Source organism: Chelon labrosus, assembly GCF_963514085.1.
Source record: "Chelon labrosus genome assembly, chromosome: 9".
In the NCBI taxonomy this organism is placed as follows: Eukaryota; Metazoa; Chordata; class Actinopteri; order Mugiliformes; family Mugilidae; genus Chelon; species Chelon labrosus.
The window spans coordinates 17654618-17680464 of NC_140359.1; the positions used below are offsets into that span (position 1 = coordinate 17654618).

Here is a 25847-nt window from a genome sequence, read left to right on the forward strand (position 1 = left end):
GCATTTTACTTCATTTTCCTTAATAATACATGTTACATGCCTTCCAACAATGTTAACTCATCTGGTGTTATTATTGTTAATGAGGTACTCACTCAAGAAAGAAAGCTGCACAGCTGAAACCTTGCAACACAGCTAACATTTCCCGTAATTACACGTGGATCCATTGTCTCTGCAGAGTAATTGTTGCTTTATTGCTGCCAGGAAAAAGCCCGTGTAATCATTTAAGTAGGAGCATGTACCTGCTACTGATTCCTGCATTTGATATTACAGGACACAGGCGGGTTAAGGACACTGTTTAAAAAGAGTTCCGTTTTTGGCACGCAACTTCATGTCACTTTGCCAAACTGTCTCCATCAAAGGCTATTGTGCCAGCCTGAAAAGGCAGGATGCCAAATAATCATTCAGATACTTTCAGTATTCATGCTTCTTGTCTGTGAGTCAAAGAGGAACACAGAGTAATAGTTGTAATGACTGTAATACATTAAAAACACACACGCAGGCACACGCACATTCACAGCAGCCGGCTATCGACTTCATTGATCCTCTGCGTTTTCATTCTTGTCTTTAGGCTGTAAATCCCAGTCAGTACTTCAGTTATATCACAGCACTGAAGAGGTCATCGCCCAGTTCACCATTACTATACCTCCTAAACCATGCTCTCAACAAAAAGAAGGCACACACACGTGCAGGTCCATAATTTACTGCAACACAAGGCCAAAGCCTGAAGAGGCTTTTATTACTTGTCAATAATCATAATGTCATGTTGATGGGCCAGATCAATATCTCTGTGTGCTCTCTGTCTGTCTATTTGTCTGCTCTCTCTCTCTCTCTCTCTCTCTCTCTCCCTCTCTCTCCCTCTCTCTCCTCCTGTTTACTTCTTTTATTTGTGACTAACATTTGTCCCTTTCTCTGCTCACTTTTGCTTCTCTTTGCAGAATTAGAGGTTTATACGTGTTTCAGTTCAAGCCATACTTTTTTTGCTCTGTTTCTGGTAATATACGCGTATGAGTCACACATATGAGTCTCAAATTTATGAATGCACACACAGCAGCAGCTCCAAGGTCATTGTTATGACGGCAAGGAAACATGTTGCCACGGTAACCGCTGTGTACCACACACGTACATTACTGTCGTTGCTTTTAGGTTAAAGCAACAACAGTAAAGAAGACATACAGATAAGTGAGAACCTGTGACTTACACGTGTCAGTCTTGAGCAGGCTGTTCGTGCTCCTGAAGTACTGCGGGTTTTCTATCACTGGGATCTTGGTCATGCCAATGATCACCGCGTCGGGGCCCATCTCTGAGGAGGAAGGTGTGTTGCTGCCGTTGGAGACGTGGTGGAGAGGAGAGGCCGAGTCATCATCGTTGCTGATCACCGAAGAAGGTCCTGTGAGAGAAGAGAGACGGGGATAAGCAGTGTGAGAGGAGAAGTAATTAAAGTATTAAGCTGTTACTGGCAGGCATCGAGGAGATGAGAGCCCACACACCTTTCCTGTGTCGTAAATCGGTCGGGGGATGGGTGACTAACACTTTTTTGTAACTCTGACAACAGACGATCCAAAATTTACACAGCAACTGTGAAATCGGTGTGTGTAGGTGAGAAAGCAAGCAGGATTTCGATTTCTCTGCCAAGAACTACTATTTAGTAACTTTCTGTGCACAAACAAGTTGCGCAAACAAGCAAAGAAAGCGAAAGAAATCACTTTCAAGTGCCTGAAAGTGGACGCTATTATCCTTATTTGTACCATTATCAAGTCTCAACTCTCGCTGGGGCCATAGGCTTTTTTATCACGCCTCAGACTGTGTCTGTTAAGAACAGCCACAAACATGTTTGCTGTCCGACATAACTGGATGACACATGGTTCAAACTACTTTGTTTCTGTGAGCACTAAGTCAAGTTTTTTTTCCTTGCCCTAACAGCCAAACAGCTTCCAAGGGCATCTTCCCAGATGGTTCTGTGCAACAAACCATTAGACACAACAGGTAAGGAGATGTGTTAGCCAGACAAATACCTGCAACTGCACATCCTTAGCAAATTACTTGGCGATCATCACAAGAAAATATAAAGTTATTACCTTCCATTGAGGACTAAAATCTTCCTTTCTGTTGTGCAGTGAGTTTTTAATGCACATTAAATTAACATTAAACTAATGGAACTGGATCTCCTTATGTCTTGCTGACCTTCCACGCCCTGCATAAACTTTTTGGTAGGTAGGAGGTGCATCCGTTGGGGGACTGACTGCCGACACATCTTAATGTGCAGCAGCACTGTTGCGGATTAAATGAGGACAAAGGTCCTTTGTTAAAACTGGAAGTGTTATTGTAGGAAATACGGATGAGTGGCAGAAGCAGCAGCTCTTGGAGAGTTATCTTCAGTCATCTTGTTTGACTGTGAGCGCAAATCTGCACATTTCTGCATGTGGAAAATAAGCGACTAAGCCTGTAAGTGTCCAATTAGAGGACCAGGCTAGGAGAATACCACCAGGTACTTCATCAGGAGTGGTTGTTGTCTCGTTTAAATGTTTTGGGGGGTTTTGTGTGTGTGTGTGTCTGCAACATTTAATGATGTATTAAAGTGCATTTCTACACAGCTGGCGGTTAACCTACATGGAAGAAATCTAGGAACCTGGTGCAGTAAACCGATCCAGATTCAGTGACGCTGCTATTACATGGCACGAAAAATGTCTCGGGAGAATAAGCTCTTCTATATGAAAACTCATGCGGCAGCAACATGAAGCCACTAAAAATAGAAGAGAGGTGAGGTGGCATGAGTCAGACGCTGAGCCCAAGCCCCGTTACAGAAATATGTTTTGTTTTCGCCACAGACTGGAGCCGTTATTAGTTTTTAATTAAGACAGTCCATGAAGGTTGTCAGCTAGAGTAAACTCTCATGACATTGCTGCTAGTTTTCTGCATCTGTAGACCCCATGCCAAAGCAAACAATATATTTTTCCTCTTTTTATTTTTATTTTCCCACAAAGACTCTCTGTAATCACTAAATAGAAGCTTTGTTTGCAAGTGCAGGCGTCAATGTTCGCGCTCTGGGTTTGTTAGCATCCTTCCTACCCTGTAACTGTAAGCCCACCTCTAGCTATTTAAGGTCAATGTACGATCTTAAATGACTAAATACGATGTTTTAAAAGTAACCATATCCACATGGAAAAGCATTTGTGGTCACTGTAGTTGTTCCAACCTTTTACTAATGTAATTTGAAATCAAATATTGGGGAACAAAATCCATAGTCCTTGTTTTGTGTCGATACACACTGTTCACTTAAAAGTTTTAACAGTATAAGCTACAAATTTCAACTCTGTATCTTCTAACGTTGTGGTCTTTATAATAATGTCTCTAAAGCCGTCTTCTTTGGATCTATGTGCTGTAGAAATACTGTCTACACTGTATAATGGAAATGTTGTGCTAAAAACTTTCTGAGATACCCTTTTGATATTTGTGATGCAGAATATGATATATTTTATATGCCGTGGATTTCATATCACATCACATTTATCGAAAATCAGTGGCCAGTTCCAAAGAGGGGAATGTTTAAGGTTTAAGACGAACTTGAGTCAAGTCTCAGTCTAATTGCATATAATTTAAAATCATCGCTTCTTGCATTATTAAAACAACAACTGTCTGTGAAGTAAAATTCAAATGAGAACCAGTACTCCCCACTGTGGTGCATTGCTATCCGGAGAGCCAGAGCAACTTCCCAGCCTACAAGTGTGGGAAATTAATCTCAGTTCATAATACCCTCCGCTGGGTAATGGTTGTTCTTCAGCAAAGATATACTGGGCCAATCAGTTCACTTGAATGGGCTTTCCGTGATGATGGACAGAAGAGTAATGGTGACAAAGTCATACACGTCATCTGAGCTGAGTTGAATTTGTTGACAACAAAATGGTTGCCGTGGAAGAAGCAAGGTGTTTAGAGTCATCGGTTGTAAAAGACCTGCTTTTGACAACGAAATTAAAGAATGCTTTTCATCACTTAACATCACATTCTTCTTTGCTCTGATTGGTTGTAGGACAATCCAGTTGCATGCAGCTGTGTTTTTCTTTCTTTATGTTAGTTGAAACACCATGATGAAATCCAAATGGAGCATTCTGGCTTTGTGAGAGCTGCAACTTCCAGTTACTCTGTGCTCAGTGTTTTTGGTAGTTGATGTTTTTGAGTCTCTGCAGCTTTAAGATCTCCCAGAAAATACTTTGGGGTTCACGTCAGTCAATGGTTCACGTGTACAAAGTCTCAAAGTTTGCCAAAGTGGCCGTAGTCCCTGTGGAGTCTGCATTCATGTTTCTTCACTCACTTACTTAGCAACCACATACAGATTTTGTGTGTTTGTAAGTCTGCCGTCATGCTGTCTTTCGTAATTAAATTTTGCAGTCACCACTCTTAGCTGATGACAAAATATTAGGAAGAGGAAGAGATTCCAGAGGCAACGCACAAAATATCTTTATGATAATCGGCAATGCTTGTAAATTACACTGTATTAATCAGGGATGTGAAGAGGTGAGCAAATTACTGCTTTTCATTGCCCTACAAGTGCGGTCATAAAAGCTGGTGAGTGATTGTCTACTTCATGATTCTAGGTCTGTAATATCATCTTATTTATGCCTCTTCTCTAAATTATGGGTGTGAGTGATAAAACATGCATGTGCAATTGTCTGCGTGCGTGTAAGGCTGCTGTAAGGAGCACAACTGGATGCTTCCATCCACTCACTCCTGGTCTTTCATCGGCTCTTCAGCCTCGTGTCAGCTTCAGTAAAACAACACCAGAGACATGTTCAAGCATGGCTGTCATTGTAGACACGCAGGTCGGGAAAGTGAATGTTCCTCTCTTCTTTCAGACCTGAGCACCAGGCGAGAAATATTGTATTATGAATTGAGATTAATTTCCCATGACCACAGCGTACAATAGACGCTCTCCCCTCTCTCATGTGGTCGTCCCTGCTGAATTATCATGCTGGTTGACATCATTCATTTCCTCTGTCCCAGGCCTCATATCAGACTCCAGTGCTCTTGACAGGGCTAGATTGAGAAGGTGAGGCCGCGAGAGTTTGCGTGTGTCTGAGCGGGAGAGAGTCTAAAGCGGCTGGGATGTGTGCGTCGGTGACTCATGTGAGGAATGAAAAGGCCTTGAGAGAGAAAAAGAATGAGAGCGAGCACAATGGTTTGTTTTTCTGTGTGTGGAAACTTGCAAAATGTGTGTTTGTGTGTGCTTGGTGTGATGTCTGGCAGCATCTTTCTGTGTCCAGAAACACACACAGACTTGTATGCTAATGTGTTCAGTAAATGGGCCCCAAAGAGTGAAAGATGAAGAACAACTCATTTTATACTTATTGCTCTGGGATCAAATACTTTTTGCACAGTTCATTAATTCTGCAATTACAAATTACTGAAAACCACTAAACGTCAAATTGTCATGTGATGTAGTGGAATATTATATATTCTTTATAATATATAATATGTAATTTTAAATGATGCATAGTAAGAATTTTGCCAACCAGGAAAGTTGAACTCAGTCCTTTAAAAAAACAAAAACGTACAAATCACCAAATTAGAATTTAAACAAGCGAACTGGAACAAAAGATTATTTCACGCTGAAAACTCAAATCGCAGCGTCACAGTCAAAGAGCCATAGACTGAAGCGGTTTTGTTAATTCAATGAAAAAATAAATGAATAAATAAAACAATCATTTAAATCTTCCTACAAGGAAACCTTGACTAAAACGTTCACCACCAACAAAATGAAATTAATGGATATGTTATCTTGCTTTGTTCAAAACTCCAAGGACACCGTAGTAAGTGGAAATGTTTGATTTCCATCTGCGCCTCAAGGTCAAAGATAGTGACTGGTGAAAAAAGAAAAAAAAAAAAAAAACGTATTAAACGGAGGCAGGTGCTTCCATTTTGTTTCCTCTTTTAAACCGTTATTAAATCGGAAGCAGACATTTTGTCACGACGGGCTCTCATTGGACGAATTCCACATTACGGCACCAACGGACTGAGAGACGGCTTCTATGCAAGAGCCATAATTGCACTGAACCACTCAAACAATAAGGAAATAATAATGTGGATGTGCAATAATTCACACAATAATTCTCATAACAATGTGCAATACAAACAAACGCAATAGTTTCATGTGACGTGCAATAACAGTGGCTTATAATTAAGTGTGAATGGGACTGTTATGTCATGTTAGTGTTTTTTATTCTAGTTTTTTACATTTCCTTTACCTTTGTTTAATTTATTTTTATTCCAGTACTTCTACATCACCTTAATTTCATTATACTTGTACAATGACAATAAAGACATCCTATTCTATTCCCTTCTATTCTTCCACATTGTCTGATTACCTTCAGCGTTTATCTAAACATAACAAAGGGAAAAACAAAATGACGCACACAAGAGCGCAGGTTATTGTCTGTCAGTGGGTGTGTGTTTGCGTTGGGAGGGGAAGATCATTAACGCAGAGAGGTCTCAGGGTCAGATCGTTATAAATACCGTTAAGCTGAGGGCCGCCGGGAGCCTGCATGCGTTTGTGTGTGAGACGTGTAGAAAGGGAGAGGTGGCAGCAGGTCCGCTGGGAGTGACGGGGTAAAAAAAAAAGTGGGGGGGTGAAGAGCTGTGGAGATGGGAGGTGGAGGGGCTGAGAGGGAGATGGACAGCAGAGGTGAAGGTGTAAGTGGGGTCAGGTCAAGACCCAACACTGTTAATAGACATGGAACTGGTGTTTAAATCGGAGCTCCTCGCGGCGTGGAGGGGAGAAACCTGGGTTAACAGTCAATAAATTACAACGTCTCGCCTTCAAAGTTCAGGTCATGGCTGAGAAGAGGGTGGCAGATGGCAGATGAAAACTGCCAGTCAATATGTCACTGTTCTCAAGTTTATATATCTCCTTAACGACAGACAAAGGCTCTGTTTTGTGACTTTCTAGGTTCTTGAGGCAGCTGTGTTGTGAAACGATTGTAGTGGATTCAAAGGAAAGAGAGATTTTGGTTTGAGCTGTAGAAATGTTTCAAAGGCAGAGCTGGTTCACTTCAACTTGGGTCTAATCTGTGAAGTTGTTTTCTTCCATCAACAAGTATCCATTATTTATAACTGGGAGAGAAACACCAAAAACATTCATTCATTCTTCTGTAGCTGCTTGTCCTCTGGAGGGTCTCGGGGGGGCTGGAGCTTATCCCAGCTCTCATTGTGCGAGAGGTGGGGTACACCGTGGACAGGTCGCTAGTCTATCGCAGGGAGACAGACAACCACTCTCACACTTACGGCCAATTTAGAATCACCAATTAAACTAATGAGCATGTCTTTGGATGGTGGGAGGAAGCCAGAGGACCCGGAAAGGTCCCACGCAGACACAGGGAGAACATGCAAACGCCACGGATTCTAACTCTGAACCTTCTTGCTGTGAGGCATCAGTGCTGACCACCACACCGAAAACAAGAAATGAGTCGGATCAGATCAAGACTTTAGAGATTATTAACAGACAGGACAATGTGAAGAGGAGGAATGCCCCGGTCTGTGGACCGGATGCTTACAATAAACATTTTGGGTGATAGTTGAATTAGTCGCCACTGTTCACCACTCCAAGTTTTTCCACGTTGTCTTTCATACTGAATGCAGATTTTATTCATAAACTAATTTGATAGTTGGATAATTTGTGTTGCTCGTGTATTCCTGAGCAGGCCTCGCCCGTCCCTGTTCAAGCTGAGAAAAGAAGATGACAGTTGGGCACCTCCGGCTGATGAAGGAGAAACAGGGGCGGGAGGGGTTTTAAAAATTTAAGGAAGTGTGTCAGTGGATCCAAAATTAGTACACGCCCCCCAGTGCTGGATGCGTCATCGACATTTCAAAATAGTTTTTCAGGAAATGCTACTCATAAACTACTAACTAATTAACTTATATAAACAGTGATTCTTTTAGTCTTTGTTGGGCTTACAGGTGGCATGTAGAACAAGACATTTCATATTTAACATAAAAAACGATTTCATCAGAACTTCAATGTCCTTTGTGCCCATTCTAAATACCCTTTAATTATGTTATTCCCAAAACTCATTTGGAGAGTGCAATGTTACAATTACCAAAGGTAACAGTTACCAAAAAAGGGAACTCATCACCCGGATTTAAATTCGCCTCTAGGTGTAATTCACCGTTGCGGTTCATCTCATTCTTGATCCAATTTGTGTACGAACAAATGTCCCTGTGTCGAGTTTAACAGCTGTTTCTGTCAAGGAAGGACGGGCAGTGCTGCCTTCCAATCAGAAAACACGGCATGAATAATGACAGTGTTAAATTAATGACCTCCAGTCCGCAGCGCCTGCTTCATTAGAGCTTTATGTTGAGTGCTGGAAATCAGACGCCTGGCGAAACTGAGCAGATGTGTTCTGTCATCATGCTGTAGTTACACAGAGTTGTCGGGAAAGCGGAAAAAAAATGTGTGAAAAGTAGACATGGAAAGTCTTGTACACTCTTCTTATCACTTCAGTTTCCAAACAGGACAGGACAGGACAGGAAAAGGTACTAGAAATTAACTGTAATTCAGCCAAGATACTGAAGAACTCTTTATTGCCATCGCTGCAATGAAAGCTGCGATGACAGAGCCAGTGATTATGAGTCAGACATTATGTTACAAAGCTCTGACTTTGTCCACGTGTCCATTCTTTAGCTCTTTACATGGCTGCTGTGACACCGGTCTTGCTGTGGCAGCCTGAGGTTCTAGGATCCCGAGTGGAGCAGGAGTTTTATGGCGGCAGCCTACACTAAAGTTGAGTTAAAACGATGACGGTGAGTGACTGTATTGATCTCTCTTGGGCTCTCTGGGTACACCTCAGACAAACTGAAGCCATTTACTGCTGCTTGTTGCCCAGGGCGATAGATGTAGAAAGGCTATTACGGGATTTAAGGACATGAGGGCCTGTCAGTCACTCTGTTAAAGCAGCTCGGTTGTCTCAAGCCCAGGAGAGGAACGGCAGGAACAGTTGTTAGCAGATAATGGTGGATTTCATGATTTGAGATGACTGGCGGCTGTCGTTGAGGTCAGACTGACTAAAATATGGGGTTCAGATACACTTCAGAGGTGATGATTGACAACCTAGATAAAGGTAAAATTCGAGATAAAAAAAAAACGTCTAATTGAAAAGGAAAGGTCTCTGTACTTATATCCATCTATTTCCCTCCATATTGGCTGGAGCTGCTCACTAAATATCATAAACCAGGCAAGCACAAATGCACGGCTACAGTCAGACCACTGATTTAAAAAAAAAAAAAGAACTCTTTACAAATTTAAAAGCCAAGAAAATCCGTCATTTAAACCCTCTGAGTCCGTCTCTTTTGGATGTTACGCCTAAGCCGTCAGCGGAGCCATCGCTCAGGCACAGACACCGCTGACCCCCGAAGGCCTACGCGACCTCTTAAGCCTCTTCACAATACGCGCAAACACACCAGCACACACTCACACACGACCGGTAACGTGAGCCCTTTGGTCTCTAAACTGCGCTGTCACCCTGCTGAACACAGGAAGTCATCTATCGATCCAGGAGGAAGAGGGATGGGGAGATGCAGTTGAGGGAGACATGCAGAGGGGAAGGAGGAGGAAGTTTAATGTGTAAGAGGAGAGGAGCTGCAGATTCACTGAGTGGTTAACGGAAAGACAAACAAACAGAGAAAAGGAAGCATACTTTTCTCAGTCATGAGCATGCTGAGTTCTCCTCACTGGTCTAAAGTATAACAGGATGGAAAAGAGTGGTGGATGTAGGAGGTGATGCAATAATATCCACGTGCAGATTTAGGATTTACAGCTGAATAACAATGTGAGGACAGCCTTAAGCCGGCCTTAGGCAGATGGGTCCGTCCACATGAGCTGGGTTCTGCTCAAGGTTTCTTCCTATTAAAAGGGAGTTCTTCCTTGCCACCGTTGCCTTCAGGCTTGCTCTGGGGGTTTCAGGCCGGGTTTTGGAAAGCGTCTTGAGACAATTTGTATTGTTATTGACACTATATAAATAAAATTGAATTGAACTGACAGTTTGTCAACTTCTTTCATAACTATCACTTAATTCTGATCGAACCACATCCCCACAGTCCTGCAGAACTTTTTCATCATCTCATCTATGAATCAAAATGTAGTGAAAATGACAATCGCAGCTTCCTGACAGATTAAAACATCTTGTTTTATGCAGCCAACAGCCGGGGAAAACCAAAGAGATTAGGTGTTTAATGAAAGATGCTGTCACAGATCACAAATCCTGGGATCTTCTCAAAGTTTCTGCTCGACAAAATACCAGAAATGATGATTGATCACTAACTAAGATTGTTATTGTTTTCTCTGTCTTGACTAATCAGTGACTCACTGCAGCTCTCTATATATAGGCAGACGTTTGTGTGTCATTTCAGTGGGAACTAAACTGAGAAAAAGAGACAAAGGATAAACTAGATAAAAAGAATAGATGGTATGAAGCAGACAGAGAACGGTTCATAAAGAGAAAAGAGCGAGACGGATACAGTAGGACACAGAAGATGGATACAATTTCCTTTACGCTGCAGTAAACGTCCATATGAATCTGCCTGTACAAGCCAAAATCATCCTCCTCCTCCTCCTCCTCCTCCTCCTCTTCGGCCTAATGCGGAGGCCTATCACATTCCCCTCTTCTCTGTACCGACCACCGGTAAAAATAGACATTTCCTCGTCTCTCACCATCACTATGCTTGTGTCTCCTTTCTCGTCTCCATGCATGCGTCTACCACCTTGCATTCTTTCGTCATCCTCCGCGTCGCTTCCTCTCTCTCTCTCTCTTCCTTTCTTCTAACCGCCTTGGTTTGATCTTTTCTATTTATAATATTCAACCCACATTCACCTTCTCATGTGACGCACTGGAAGACCAGTTCCTCTTACTTAAAGCACTCTGTGGTGGTCAGACATGTGGAAATTTAAGTGGGGGAAAAAAAGGGAGGCTGTGTGTGTTGTGTTTCCAGTTTTTTGCAAAATCAATCCAGCGGAGCAGGAAATTGCCATCAAACATCTGGTCAGTATGGAGAAGCAAAAATATACTCAAACCTTAATTAACCCAAATTTGATACATCTAAAAAACATAAATATTAAATTAATGATGAATGAAAACTAAATCTTCATAACTCTTATATGCTTAATCTAGACAACTCATGGAAGTGTAAACTAACAAACATCTTTATAGATCTGACTCAACTATTAACTCATCAGCTTCTTTGCAGATTAAGATTTCTTGTTACAGACTGCACTGTTACAGACTGAACCATTGTACTACGCATTAACTTGCAAAATTCACTTTTTACAGTCTATGTTGATTTGTCCAATAATATATTTGCAGTAGTGGAAGATGTATTCATACAAGAACCAATGTAAACATGCATCCTCTACAAGCACCAGCATACAAACCTTAAAAGCAAGATACTAGCAGCAAAATGTAGATTCAAAAGTGAAAGTACTTTAAAGTACAATGTCCCAGTTACTGTTATATTATTATATATTACATTATTAGTTTGTTACTAAGGCATCAGTGTGTGAATCACTTCAGTCCTGCTATTTCTCTGGACTCGCTGCATGTGAGAACACAAATGTTCAAATCACTCAAATGTACTTTATCCCACCAGCTCCCCCGTTGTGTTAACAACTTTGCAGTGAGTGTATCTGCTTCGTACTCTTACTTCTGCTCGCCTTTATACCGATTTCCACACTCCCGTTGATGTTGCGCGTACGTTAAAGTAGGTGCGGTGTTGCTATGTCAGTCTGTTGTCTGCTGCCCGTGAGAAAATGGCTTCAGCTACATTTGACTGTTGCAGCTGAACCACGTGGAGGTGGTTCCATCTTCCACATGATTTCACACCTTGCTGGGAGTGTTTTGCTAAAAGGTGCTATATTTTTAAAATTGACTGCACGCTCTGCTTGCATGCTCTGCTTCCCTGGTTCGCTCCCTCCACTTTGTGCAGCTTAATGGGACTTCAAAACTTGACTGTACCGTATTTTCAGCCCAGCGGAAGGCCGCTTCTGGTACGCGTCTGAAACCGTGCTGCATCTTTTAATTGAGGGGTCAGTTTTCTGAATCTTATTTTTAACATTTGATATGCTTCTTAAATTTAGGTAATATGACTTTTGTTGTTTTGTTTTGTTGAACATTTTCTTGAATGTGATATTGCTACTTTAACTCGAGTAAAGGATTTACTGTAAATGCTGCCTTAAACCAATCAAAGGTCTGTGTTCAAGCCGAGCCAATCTCATTCTATTGAAACTCCTAAAGGAAATGAAAAAGGTTTCCACTATTGTTAGACTGCAGGCCAGTGGGAGCTCGTCACTGGCAGCAACACTCTTAAAGTTGTTAAAAATCCTTACAGTCAAACGGTATGAAAAGGAAAAAGCCTTGATGACTTGAAGCATTACTGCTGCCTACTGTTAAGAGTTGGGCCGAGTCAAAGAGGAAGGTGACGAAAAAAATTATTTGTTTAAAAAAAAAAAAGGGCGAAAAAGAAGATCAGGGACAGAAGAGCCACAGATATATATTCACTTACTGTGTTCACTTACTGATGCATAAAGGGAGACAACACAAAATACCCACTGACCCATAAACATACACCTAAAAGCTGGTTAACATTCAGATGAAAAGACACATTTAAACACGAGGGACACCAATAAATGATTTCTTTTATTGAAAAGAGAAACCCAGTCTTTCTTCTCAAAAAGGAAATATCTATTTCAAAAGAGCCTTTTAAGCAGTCATAGTGAACAGCTTCTTGAATGTCGCTTTAATAGCGCTGCAACATAGTATGTGGATGGGGATCAGGCCAAAAAGTCCTCGTAACCTCACGTGTAGTATTTGTTTTCAGTTCAGATTTGCCTTTTTGTCCTGAATATAATTACAACAAAGTAAGAAAATGGGTTTAATGATTTTGTGTCCTGATGGCTGAGAGGTAAGAAGATGATCACTGTGCAGTCCTTTAAATGTATGGCGTCGTTAAAACTGAACTGCTGCCGATGGAGAGATGATAACTGAGGTACGGTGATGTACGCCTGTCACAAACATGAATGAATGAAGGCGAAACAGGCACCTGACAACAGCTTACTTAAAGGGGAACTACCGTTTTTTACAACCTGGACCTTATTTCTGGCATAAAATACGATCGTTTACTCACCCATATAACTTTGTTGTTATTTGGAGTCCCTCCGCGTATATCCATATAGTGGGAGTGACTGGGGCACCGAAACGCAGCCTCTAAATAACACATTACTCGTTCATTTCACCAATATTTAGTTATGATACGCTAGTGCTATTCCCCGTTGAGTCTGGAGTTACCTGTCATCTATTTGCAAACGAGCAGCGGTTTGTTGTTCTTTGGCCAGCTGTTCCTCTCTCTGCCTCCACATCCTCCTTTCAACGAGCTCCTCATCCATATACCCTGGCTCACAAAGGTAAGGACGTCCATCATAAACAAAGTCGTCGTCCGCAACCTCAGAATCGGAAAAATATTCAGCCATGTTGCAAAAAAACTAGCAGTAGCAAATTACCAGGTCAGAGGTTAGTAGGTCAATCTACAGACCCCGGATGATGATAACAGGTAACTCTGGACTCAACGGGGAATAGCACTAGCGTATCATAACAAAATATTGGTGAAATGAACGAGTTTCGCGGCAGATAATGTGTTATTTAGAGGCTGCGTTTCGGTGCCCCAGTCACTCCCACTATATGGATATACGTGGATGTAAATATCTTTTGGAGGACTCCAAATAACAACAAAGTTATATAGGTGAGTAAACGATCGTATTTTATGCCAGAAATAAAGTCCAGGATGTAAAAAACAGTAGTTCCCTTTTAAGAAACACCAATATTACATATCAAAAAGAAATAAAAATGACAAAGAAAATAATGAAAATAATAATACATTTCAAAATAACATTCAGTTCACAAAGCTATTTTACTGCATGTTTCCCAGTGTTAGTATTTATTTTTATTATCATTATTATTATTTGTAACCCATAAAACATCTTTTTCAAGAAAACCTAAAATGTGTAATCTGATATGGTCAGAAAAGGAAATATGTACAATGTGCAAAAAAAATAAAATGAAATAAAAAGAAAGAAATTCAACCCTAAACTGAGTGATGAGCATATTATTCTGGTTATAACAAGAACTGTTAAAAGAACTGAAGTTTGACCGTCAAATTCAATTAACTTAGCTTAACACAAACGACCTAGTCTGACTGTCAAATGGTCACAAAATCCACCTAGAACTACCTGTAAAGGTCCCTAATTAACATCTGTGTGCTTCAAAAATGTCACAATACGCTACCTGTATTAATATATCTGCTGTTTAGACATCTTTGAATGTCCTCAATTTTCATTTCAGGAAAGTTTAAATACTGGTCATGTCCCATTTGGTAGTTGCTTTTATCCAAGTAACCGTTGTACAGATACGGGTTGACTAATAAAACTTGAGAAATTAAAACATACATACATACATTCATACATACGTACGTAAATGTGCTGTATTTAATGTAATAATAAACATACAAACATCTTGACTGTGAAAAAGTTACATTCATGTTGCTGGTGAAGCTGCAGACTTTGAGTATTTTAGATAAACGTGTCTCTATAAAAGCAATCATATCCTTTACTTCTTAACTTTTTCTAATAAAGACACACAGAGACGCAGGCTTCCTATTTGAATCATTAAGTGCCTTCGGGGCTGTTTTAATTGATTCTATTAACCTTTGTTTTTATTTATCCGTTTTGCATTTTTAAACATGATTTTCAATGATTTTATTTATTTATTTATTTTTTTACTGTCATTTGGTTTCTGACACTTAATTAACACACTAAGCCTCAAAAGGGAATGTAATGTTGTGTTTTCTTCTGATAATTAATCTTTTTCTTTTGTGTGTGTGTGTGTGTGTGTGTGTGTATACACAAGTGAACAAAACCAAACGGACTGTGAAAGCAGCAACATTTAAAACGTTCCCTTTTTGCCGAAGTTCTGTAATCCTCACGTTTAATTCAATCAGTCTCGTGTTGTAAAGGCTTCAGAGAGATTTGCGAGTGTACCTCGTGGAGTTACACAGATTCATAATTTCTGCGCTACAACAGCAGCAGTTTACAGCTGGTTTCAAAAACCGCTGCGGCCAGAAAAGACATGAAGCTGAACTGAGCCGAAGTACAAGCACCGTGCAGTTTAAATGTTATACGGCCTCGTCTGGTCAATCAACATTACATGTGAATTTTTATGTAGCGGTGAGTGCACGGCCCCCTTTTTCTTTCTCATTAATGGATGCAGCGGTTACTCAAGTGCACACTCTTAAGATAATGCGATTTAAAAAAAAACAAAAAACATTAGCCATCCAAAAACGTTTTCCTTTTTTTTTTAGATTAAATTTGCCGACCAGTTTAGCTGTCTGGAGTTTTGGGATAAACAGGGTTAAACTCTATTAAACTGTGATTTATAAAGAAAACTGGGCGTCCACACCAGCAAAGTGTCTGTGTTTTAACCCTGTACCTCACTTAATCAAATATTCCCCAAACATCTGCCCTGACCTCAGTCTCAGCTGCCACGTTCTTCCTCTCTTGGTGTGTGTGTGTGTGTGTGTGTGCTTCCTATTTGTGGACGAGCCATGCATAGTGTATGTGGTGCACTCACTCACTTGACATGTGGATGTCATTACTAATGAATGTGTGCATTTGTGAACACATGCATCTATCTGTCTCCCTAATGCGACTGAGATGTACAACAATGCATCTGCTCGTGTGGATTCAATAGTGCATCAGGATGGTTTGTAATTGCAAAAGTAGTCCAAAAGTAGTCCTGAGCTATGAAGGTTTTACGTGTCAGCGTCGGTGTTGGTGAGTACTGACAAGGTGTAAGTCCTCTAATGAGCTACAGACGTAACATCTTAAGCATCTCTCGCTGTAAAAATACAGCCCTCCATCCAAAAAAAAAAAAAAAAGAAGAAGAAGAGCACGAGCTTCAACATCCTTTGATTTATAGAGCCACAAATTTCCACTAAGCAGCGCTGCTGGCAGGGGGAGAGGGAGGGAAAAGAAATCTGTTTTGTGGCGGATGTGCTGGATGTTTTGACAGGTGTGGCGAATACCTGCAAAACTAATTTGACGGCTACGCAGCGGCTTTGGAGCACAGTGGCTCCCAAACAGTCAGGTAGTGTGCTCCGCCACCGCTGGTGTTCGCAGTCTCAAATGAAGACTTTCAGGAACCTGCCTAACTCATCACACGAGTATCCTGCACGCATACGGAAAGCAATTTGAAGAGAAGCCATTTTCTCACTCCCATATCGCTGATCACTTTTATGACTTGTTCTCACTGTGCAGACTTACACTAAGAGGACGCTGCTGCCAAATTCAAATAATATATATATATGCTTTTTATTTCGTGGCTTCAAAGCCAAATTTTCCTCCCCAGACTCTAAACTTTTCCAAACCGTTCTGCTGTGTTCTTTCGAGTTCAGCGGGATCCGTGAGAGCCGGCGCAGCGGCTGAATGTCTGAGGGGTTCGGTTTTATTATACAAGGGCCTCAACAGAGAAGGCGGCCTGAATTTAAACAAGGCCTCCCCCCCGGAACACAGCGTTGTTTGCAAAGTACGGCTTCAGTGTGCGAGAGGAGCTTGTGGGGCGTGCGCGAGGAAATATCTGGGCGAGCCTGCCTACGTCGGCACCAAGGGGGCCGAGTGATAAAGTACGCAATCGTGAGCGGAGGTGCCTAAATTTAAAGTGGTGTAGAACAAAAGTGTGGGTGTGTACGGAGGAGGGAGATGTGTGTGTGTGTGTATTTGGGTGAAGATGTAGGTTAATGGTTGTCTCAGTCCGTCTGATCTGAATAATTCATCCAATGGGAGGCTTTTATGCGTCTCTGAAGGCTCTCTGTGATTGGATGATCAGACTGCAGCATCCCAAGGCTCTACCTGCGTCTTCTACCTTCAGAGCTCGCTAATGGACACCGTCCACCTGACCATTGTCTGTGCGTCTGTTTTATATAATCCCGTAACCCCTACAGTGTCCACTCCCTTCATTTCTCACAGTTTGTTTTTTTTGTTGTTGTTGTTATCGTGTTGCTTAGATATGTGGATGCCCCTCTCCTTTATCTTCCTTATCCCATTTTCCATTTGTCACTCTCTTGTTTGTTCTCTCACACAAACATATACTCACACACCAAAACACACACACACACACACAGCAATTTTTCTCTCTTTCTTTTAGTCCCCCGTGTGTCCGTCTCTGTTAGCGTGAGACCACCTCCACTGGGATGTTCTGAAACAACACACAGCCTGAAGGGAAACACAAAAAAAACACAAATGATAACAAAAAAAAACAAAAGAAAACAACACAAATGTGAAATAATAACTGAAATAATAATTCTTCTAATAATAAAGCTTTCATCGCGCAGAGCCTTTACAAAAGAGGTCTAAGAGCTGCTAGTTGTGCGCGGTGGTACCGCAGAGGATTACGCTGCTTAGTATTTGTTATAAAAGATGTTTTTTGCAGGATGGAGAAAGTACACAAGGCTTTCTGCTACATGCTTAGAATAACTCCCATTCGGTAATTTAAGGAAGAAGGAAGTAATGTTCTGTGCATGTTGATAACCTTGTACGTTTTCTTTTTTCCACCCTTCATACAGGTAAATATACTGTGAGTAGAATATAGGTTAAAAAAAATCCAGTGTTAGAACAGAGAGGTTTAGTAAATGTGTTATTTCAAACAGAGCAGCATCAGCAGACTTTTTGGTAACATGTGCTATAGACTCAAAAACGGGCTATGTACTATTACCGTCATTTTAAATCATTAGAAGCAGCGGTGGTAAGATGTGTTGGTCAAGTTTTAGCTGAGGGTTAGCGTTAGGTGTCAAACAACCAGTCAAACCATCGCTCATTGGACGGATTAATCTGAATTAATGGCACGGTTCTTGCCTGTGTTCTTGAGGACTTGTGAAACTTCATATGTTCTCGTCCTGCCTGTATCATCAAGGACGCATCGGTAGGTGGCCATGTGTAGATGTGGGCATTTTGCAGGCGCCATTAAGTACACAGTTGTTCCCGTTATGTCCACCGACTACACCGAAATACACATTCTTGGTACTGATACATACGACCTCTGATCATCTGTTTGTCCATGACCTGTTTCAGACCTGCCGCTTCCACACCAGCCCTGCTTTTCAGCAAGTATGATCACCAGGTCTTCTCCACTCACCTGCTTCCAATTCCCTCATTAGTTCCCCCCGCTTACAAGAGCCGGTTGTCGTTAAGCGCTTTGCTGCAGGTTCAATGTCTCGTAGCCTGTTTTCGGCCTGCTCTGACCCCGACTGAATCCCGGTCTTTTGATTTTACCCTGATCCGTCTTCCTGGCTTGTGGGAAACTCTTTGATCTGAGCAAACTTTGAGCTCACTCTCACTTGCCTGTTTTCTGAGCTGTGACAAGGAAGCGGCGTGGGAGCAAACGAGGCGAGGCGATGACTAGCGTTGCCACCCTTCATTCCATCTAACGTGGGAATTTTCATATGGTGGTAAAGAGATATTTAAAGGGGAACTACCTATTTTTTACAACCTGGACCTTATTTCTAGCATAAAATACGATAATTTATTCACCCATATAACTTTGGTGTCATTTGGAGTCGTTCGGAAGATATTTAGCCACATTCAGCCATGTTGCAAAAAAATAGCAGTAGAAAATTACAGGTAAACAAGCCGACCGTCGCGGGTGCCCGCGGCGCTCAGAGATGACATCATCCAGGTCAGAAGTTAGTAGGTCAATCTACAGGCCCCGGATGATGATAACAGGTAACTCTGGACTCAACGGGGAATAGCACTAGTGTGTCATATCTAAATATTGGTGAAATGAACGAGTAATGTGTTATTTAGAGGCTGCGTTTTGGTGCCCCAGTCACTCCCACTGTACGGACATACGCGGCGCTCCACCGAATCTAAATATCGTCCGAATGACACCAAAGTTATATGGGTGAGTAAACAATCATATTTTGTGCCAGAAATAAGGTCCAGGTTGTAAAGATTCCCCTTTAAGTTCAGACCAAATTGGTTGATGGACTGATCAAACCGGTGGTGCAGCCAGATACAAGTGTGACTAACTAGCATCCTAGATCTCCAGAGACATATCATCCTGCTAAAAAGTGAACCCCATACTTTACCTGGAGTACCTACTCCATGTTGTGTACATTTATTAATTATACAGCAAAGGTCACAGTCACTCAGATATTTCATCCACAATCACAGCAGAGCAGCTTCCCAGTAAAGTGATTATTTGGATTTTTTTTTAAAAATAACAACGAAAAACATTTACTCACAGTAGGAGTGAACTGACCTTTTACCAAACACGAACAATGGGCTCATTGATCCTACGCTGAACTTTACTTTATAGTCTTCACCTTCCCAGCGCGCTCCGATCGATATACACACTCATACCTCATAAAATTAACATATCCAAGGGTTTTCATATTTCTGCTGCAGCTTTTATGTACACACACGCGTAAGTCATTAAGATAATCAGCTGCATGTTTCTTTGTAAAAAGAAATTACAGATTGATAACAACACCTGGCATGTCACCAGGGGGGAGTCTGCCAACCAACCACAACAGCCTTATCTGAGCTGGAGGATTATGTTTGCATTACCAGCCTGTCAGTTTACGACGGAGGCTGAGCCCGCCAGAAGAAATAAAAAAAAAAAAACCTCTCCGCTGGATGTGGCATTAAGGTTCAGATGCATGCCAAATATCTGAGAGAAAATGAGAAATGTCACAGAAGGAGAGAAAGAAAAAAAAAAGTGTCCAGAGCCATGTCTCGCAAAACATCAAACGGATAAGCAGAGAGAAATGGAGGCGGGGGCAGAAAGAGAAATGCAAGGCGTGCCGCAGCAGTGGTCCCAATTTAATTCCATGCAGCGGTTTTATGTTCTCGGTCACATTTCCACTGATTTTACTACTGCAGAGATACAAATGTTCATTTGGACTGCACTGTATACTGTCTGGCTTCATATCACCCACTGTGTTTTAGTGAAGAACGCCAATGTAGTTTGAGTCAACTGAGTCAAAGAAAGAAGAACTGAGCAGCCATGAACTTCCTTATGCAGTGTGATTATATCAGTTCTACAGTAGTCTTTGCATTTTTCATTCCATTTTCTCACACGTGTACATTTTCTCTATTGTTTTGTAATCTTTGGGTATTTGGGGTTTTCTGGGGAAAAAACAAACACACCTGAAGGCATCCCCCTAGCGACAACCTTTTTTTCTCCCCACTATTTTTTGATTTTTAAAAGACCAAACAATTAACTGAAAGAAAACTGCAGATATGTGTCTTCTGTTTGAAATTCAAATACACCAAATGACCAACAACCCCCACAGCATCCACTACATCAATCCCTGCTGCACAAGGCAAAGAGCACACTTTCTTGCTTGTTGAGTGCGACCAGAAAGTTCAAGGTACATTTTGTAATTCTGGTAAAATAAAGATAAAGTCTGTGAACTGGACGGAAATAATTAGCTCCTGTAGCTCCTATTCAAAAGCTAATGAGAGCAAGGAAGTTGAGAGATGTTGGGATGATAACCGTCCTCTATTAGCATCCCTGTCTGCTTACTGAAACTGACAAACCCCATGCGCTAATGAGTAAACTTGCCACCGTGAGTTTTACATCCAGATTGTGATTAATCATGCAGTAACTCCGAGCGTGCTTGTTCATTCTTGTCCCAAAACAAAAAATCTCTCCAGGAGCAACATGTGTAATTAGGGAGTTTGAACAGTGGAAATAAAGTGAGAGGAGGTAACAGCAGCAACAAAGTGATAGCTGAGGCGTCTGTCAGGTCGGCAACGGGAAGGAGGAAACTATTCCAGGCAGCTGACACTTTATGATAAAGGGCAGCGCGAGGTGAGCCAAAAACAACAACCTGCTCTCCTCCTTAAGCTGGGTTTGTCATTTCTTATGGCGAAAAATGAGAGACAACATTTCAGGCGGGCTAAAAGCAAACATGCCAAAAAACTACCAACACTCAGTCTACTCCCAGTCAGCAGTGACGATAAACACTAAGCCCACTGTGTGTCCCCCTTGAGGGAAAGCTTCGCTGAGCTTCCTCGCTGTGCCGGTATCACACAGTGACTGAATAATAATCCACCAGAGACTGCTTTGAGGCTCTAATTTGTAGCTAAACTCTGGGAAACAATGCTCCAGCTGAATTGTTGTGCATGAGCACAGTGGAAGTATAGTGGATTAACAATCCCAGGACACAGCAGAGGAATTTAACATCAGGGGGGGTTTTATTGGTATCACAGAAGGTTTCCATGCGATGGTTTATGCATTTAGCGAAGCCAGAACTGGGTCAGGGGCCAACTTCTCTATTGCAAGAATGTCCAAAAAAAGTTTGAGGTTTTAATAGTAACTGTAATATACATGAGTTTGTTGAGATTTGTTTGCTAACTTTTCTAATCGCTTTCTGTTTCCTAAAGTATTTTTTGTTTTTTCTCTTTATACAGTTGCTATATTTAATATACAGTTGATCTGGTATGGACATAAGCATAATCTAATTTAACCTGAAAGTCATCTATTTGACCTCATAGTCATAGTTTTAGTGGAACTAAACCAACACAAAGGACATGTCCCTATGTCCCTGTGTGTCATTGATCTAGATCTAAATTAAAGGTATGTATGCATACATATTTCCTTCATATGTCTATTTTTGGACGAGCACCTGTTCGGAGGTTTATAGCAGCAGCTGCCTGTTGTTTGACTCGCTGTTAAATACATTCAACACTTCACGTGCCAGATGTTTTATGGTCAGCGTCTCAAACACCCAGATTCAGAGTTACAGTGTCAGCCTCAAAAATCCAAATCAGACTCATGTCTGGCTGATCCTTGCAGGAAGGGGAGTGAAAAATGTTTTTCATGCCATGACTCACTTCATAAACAAAGCCAGTAAACGGAGCAAAAGATCTCTCAGCTTGAGGCGGCCCGCTGCAGTAATGAACTCTGGATTTTATGATGTGACGTCTTTTGTCTGCTCCCATCGCGGCGCTGCTGACTTTAGTCGCGGGCAGGTGTCGCTTCACGTCTCCCCGTGTGTTTTTTGTGAGTGCGTGTGTGTCTGAAGGTAGTGATTCACTCCTCTCTCAGACTCAGCTAGTGATAATGATTCGGTTTTGGAGCGGCGCAGGTTGGCGGTGACGCACGTTGCCACGGCAACAGCATGCAACGGGCAACGGAAGTTGACCATGTCACGCAGTAGACCTTCTGACAATTGCACACGCACACATACACGCATTTCTATCTGTCTTTCTCACACTTTTTGTCTCTCACTTCCCCTCAAAAAAATAATTCTACAGACTATGGCAAAGTTATACGCTGTCTTTACTCAGTCAACTTTTCTCATTTCCACCTTTTTCAGTTCAACAATGAACAAAAATCTTCTCTGCGCTTACGGTTTAACATCCTTTCATTCAGCACCTTGTCATTGTCAGATTCCTCATCTCTTACCTTTGTGTTCATTCTGTCTCACGCGCGTCAGAAAACAGTGATCAGATTTTTGACAGTGCTCTGAGAAAACTTGCTGAAGATGCTGCAGTTAAAGCTGTGAGATTACAATCATCGTCTCAGCTCCCTGACTGAGAATATTCGCTGGCTGTTTTAAACATCTTTTGGTTTTGTTTTTGCATTTTGAACTATTCTGAGGTGTTCTTAAACGACAAAATAATCAGCCCGTCTATCCATTCATCTCTTTTCGTCCAGTTATCCAAAGTAAGGTCACCGTGGCAACAGGCTATGGAAGGTATTCCAGTGCTACCTTGCAGCTTTTTCTAGTTCCTCCTGAGGTGTTCCCAGGCCGGATCAGATATGTAATTCCCTCCAGCAAATTCTGGTTCTACCCCGTGCTCTCCTCAAAGCTCGCTATGCATAACTGGTAAAATCCAAAAGGAGGCGCCCAGGAGGCATCCTCACTCAGTGCCAAAACTACCTCAGTCATCCCCTTTTGATGGAAATAATATGAGCTGCAGAACTAATTTTCACCTGTACTCTATTCTTTTTGTGATACAGCACAGAGACATGAGCAATAAAGAACATCTATACATACTCTGTGCACAAACCTCGTATTTTTTCCCTTATTATTTAGGGCGTGATTCTGTCTTATCAGCAGTTTCTCAGGACATCTGTTTTATTTCCGTCCATGTCAGCTTCAAACTGCTCTTAGCTTGGACGTGAGTAATTTTTGTCAGTGGTCTTATGTCAGCTAAGAAACACATGGACAGCTCAGCAAAAGCTTAGGTCTTGGCACTGGGGCATGAACCGGACTTCAGGAAACACAGTAATAAATCCAGCTGGCTGCTCTGTGAGGCTGCTAACATGCAGTGTGGGCTGTGATGTAGTACGTGGCGGCTGAGCTCACAGAAACACACATGGAGTAACAGTAACAGATTTCTTTTCTAGCTTTCACTTTTGTCTTTCATTGTCTGCTCATGTTTTCTTTTATTTATCCTTCATACACCAAACACCATAAATTTAAGATAAAATTCATTGCTTATCATTTAATTGGTTGAGGACACATTCACTCAAACCTAAGTTACGTATGTTGGACTGATGTCTCTGTTGTCCCCTGAGAAAATGAACCACATAAAAATGCTCACATAAAAATTTCTCTAGCAATTCTGCAGGTTTGAACATGTGCTTACATTAAAACCATTGACAGTAGAAGTGAACGGCGACAGCGCAGACCCTAACGCCATAGCTGATGTGCACCACCCCAGAAATGTACATATGTGCTGTGGCAACGCAGACCACAAGAGCTGAGATTGGTCCGCTTGGTAGTAGCGTGTTTCTGCTTTAGTATTACCAGCTGCTTCTCCATCTCTGCAATTTTAGAATTGATTGTTTTGGATCAATACAGATGGAGCACATCAAGGAAAGGTTAACTGAGGCGGTTCGGCATTTGTTTGACTCACCTTCGGCGAAATTTCGGCGAAAGTTTCAGCGAAAGTTTCAGTCACCACTGTTGAAAGTGAAGCAGGAAGTAGAACAAAAATTAACCCGACTGCCATTAAAGACACAGCGCCGACTTGCTTTTGGCTGGTGTTTTTACAGAGCGAGCCAGACTGATGTATAAATGGCTCGCACCGGCCCAAGTTATGTGCGTAGGTTACTGCGTCTATGTCCCACACAGTGTTTGGAATAACGCCGTTTAAAGTAACGGCGTTAGGTAACGCCGTCATTTTTTCAGTAACGGGGTAATCTAACTAATTACTTTTCTCGTCGTTACAACGCCGTTAACGTTACTGGACGTTAAATGCGGTGCGTTACTATCAGTGTTTGGAATAACGCCGTTTAAAGTAACGGCGTTAGGTAACGCCGTCATTTTTTCAGTAACGGGGTAATCTAACTAATTACTTTTCTCGTCGTTACAACGCCGTTAACGTTACTGGACGTTAAATGCGGTGCGTTACTATACATCGATTGAATAAACTGTGTAATCCGAACGCACCCCTGGCTCACCGCTAGTGAGGAGGTGGGTTAATAACGAGGTAAGCGATTATGATTGGCTAAGGCAGAGTCATGTTTCATGGTAGCCAATCAGAGCCAGTGGTTTTACACACATGACAGCACACGCGCCACACACACACACAACAGCTCAACAGAGATTCGATGAAGCAGCAGAGACGGCGAGTCAGGAGCAATCCGATGAAAAGTTGGCATTTTCAAGGTGGAGATATAAGCACTACTTCAATAAATAAAAAAATTCATTGTGGTCAAAGGGAGGAACGTGCATGTAATGTGTACATTATGTCCAGGAGCGAAGACTTTCTCGACATCCGCTGTAAGCAACTCTAATTTAATGAAGCATCTCACAACGACACGCATCTACAAAGCTAGTGGCCAAAAACACCGATACCTCCACCACAGACGATAGCTCGCCGTCTAAACCCTACCGAAATATAAATATTATAAAAATAAATTTAATATAAATATAATTATAAAATATATATATAAATATCAAAAGTTATGTACAAACACCTGTCTGTTCTACTCATTTCAACTGACTTGTGAAAACTGCTCAAAAAAATCCAAATTCTTTGACATATAGCAACTTTTTTTTTTAACAGTAACGCAAATAGTTACTTTCCCTGGTAATGAGTTACTTTTATTATAGAGTAATTCAGTTACTAACTCAGTTACTTTTTGGAACAAGTAGTGAGTAACTATAACTAATTACTTTTTTAAAGTAACGTTCCCAACACTGGTCCCACAGTACTTTAAATGAGCCTTTAGACATGTACCACCCACCTAGACCAGACCAGGTACCCCCACCCCATAGCAATGACACTCCTTGATGGCAGCAGTTTAGGAGCAACACAAAAAACATGAAAAACAGCACAAGGTGTTGACCCGACCTCCAAATTCACTAGATCCCAAACTGATCAAGTATCTGTGGGATGAACTGGGACAAGCCTGATCCACAGAGGCCCCTCCCCTCAACCCATAGGACCCAAAGGCCCCCACTAACAACACAGACACCACAGGACACCCTCAGAAGGCCCATGTCCATCCACGCTGATGAGTCACAACTGTGTTGGAGGCACAAGGGAGACCTACACAATATTAGGCAGATGGTCATAATGTTATGCCTGATTGGTGTATATATCGCTCACACACTTGTGCACCCATCTTCCCTCCACACACACACACAGACACACAAACACACTTCTAAGCAGAGCTGCTGACCTTAGCACGAGTCAGTAATGGGAAAGCAGGGCCAAGAAGACAGAGGCATCCTGGCTTAGTTTGGACAGGCAAACGATCAATTGGCCCATCAATAAACCGCTATCTGTTATAGTGCAGTTC

General features: G+C 41.7%; 1 protein-coding gene across 1 annotated transcript in view; it reads right to left on the bottom strand.

Moving 5' to 3' along the window:
- The window catches only part of ntrk2a (neurotrophic tyrosine kinase, receptor, type 2a), a gene marked incomplete at its 5' end in the record, with an annotated part of 75349 nt that overhangs the window by 21599 nt on the left and 27903 nt on the right, over positions 1 to 25847 (bottom strand). The window contains one exon of the mRNA XM_084552065.1: positions 1199 to 1387. Coding sequence (XP_084408191.1) covers positions 1199 to 1387 — 189 coding nt within the window. The remainder of the gene's footprint in view (positions 1 to 1198; positions 1388 to 25847) is intronic.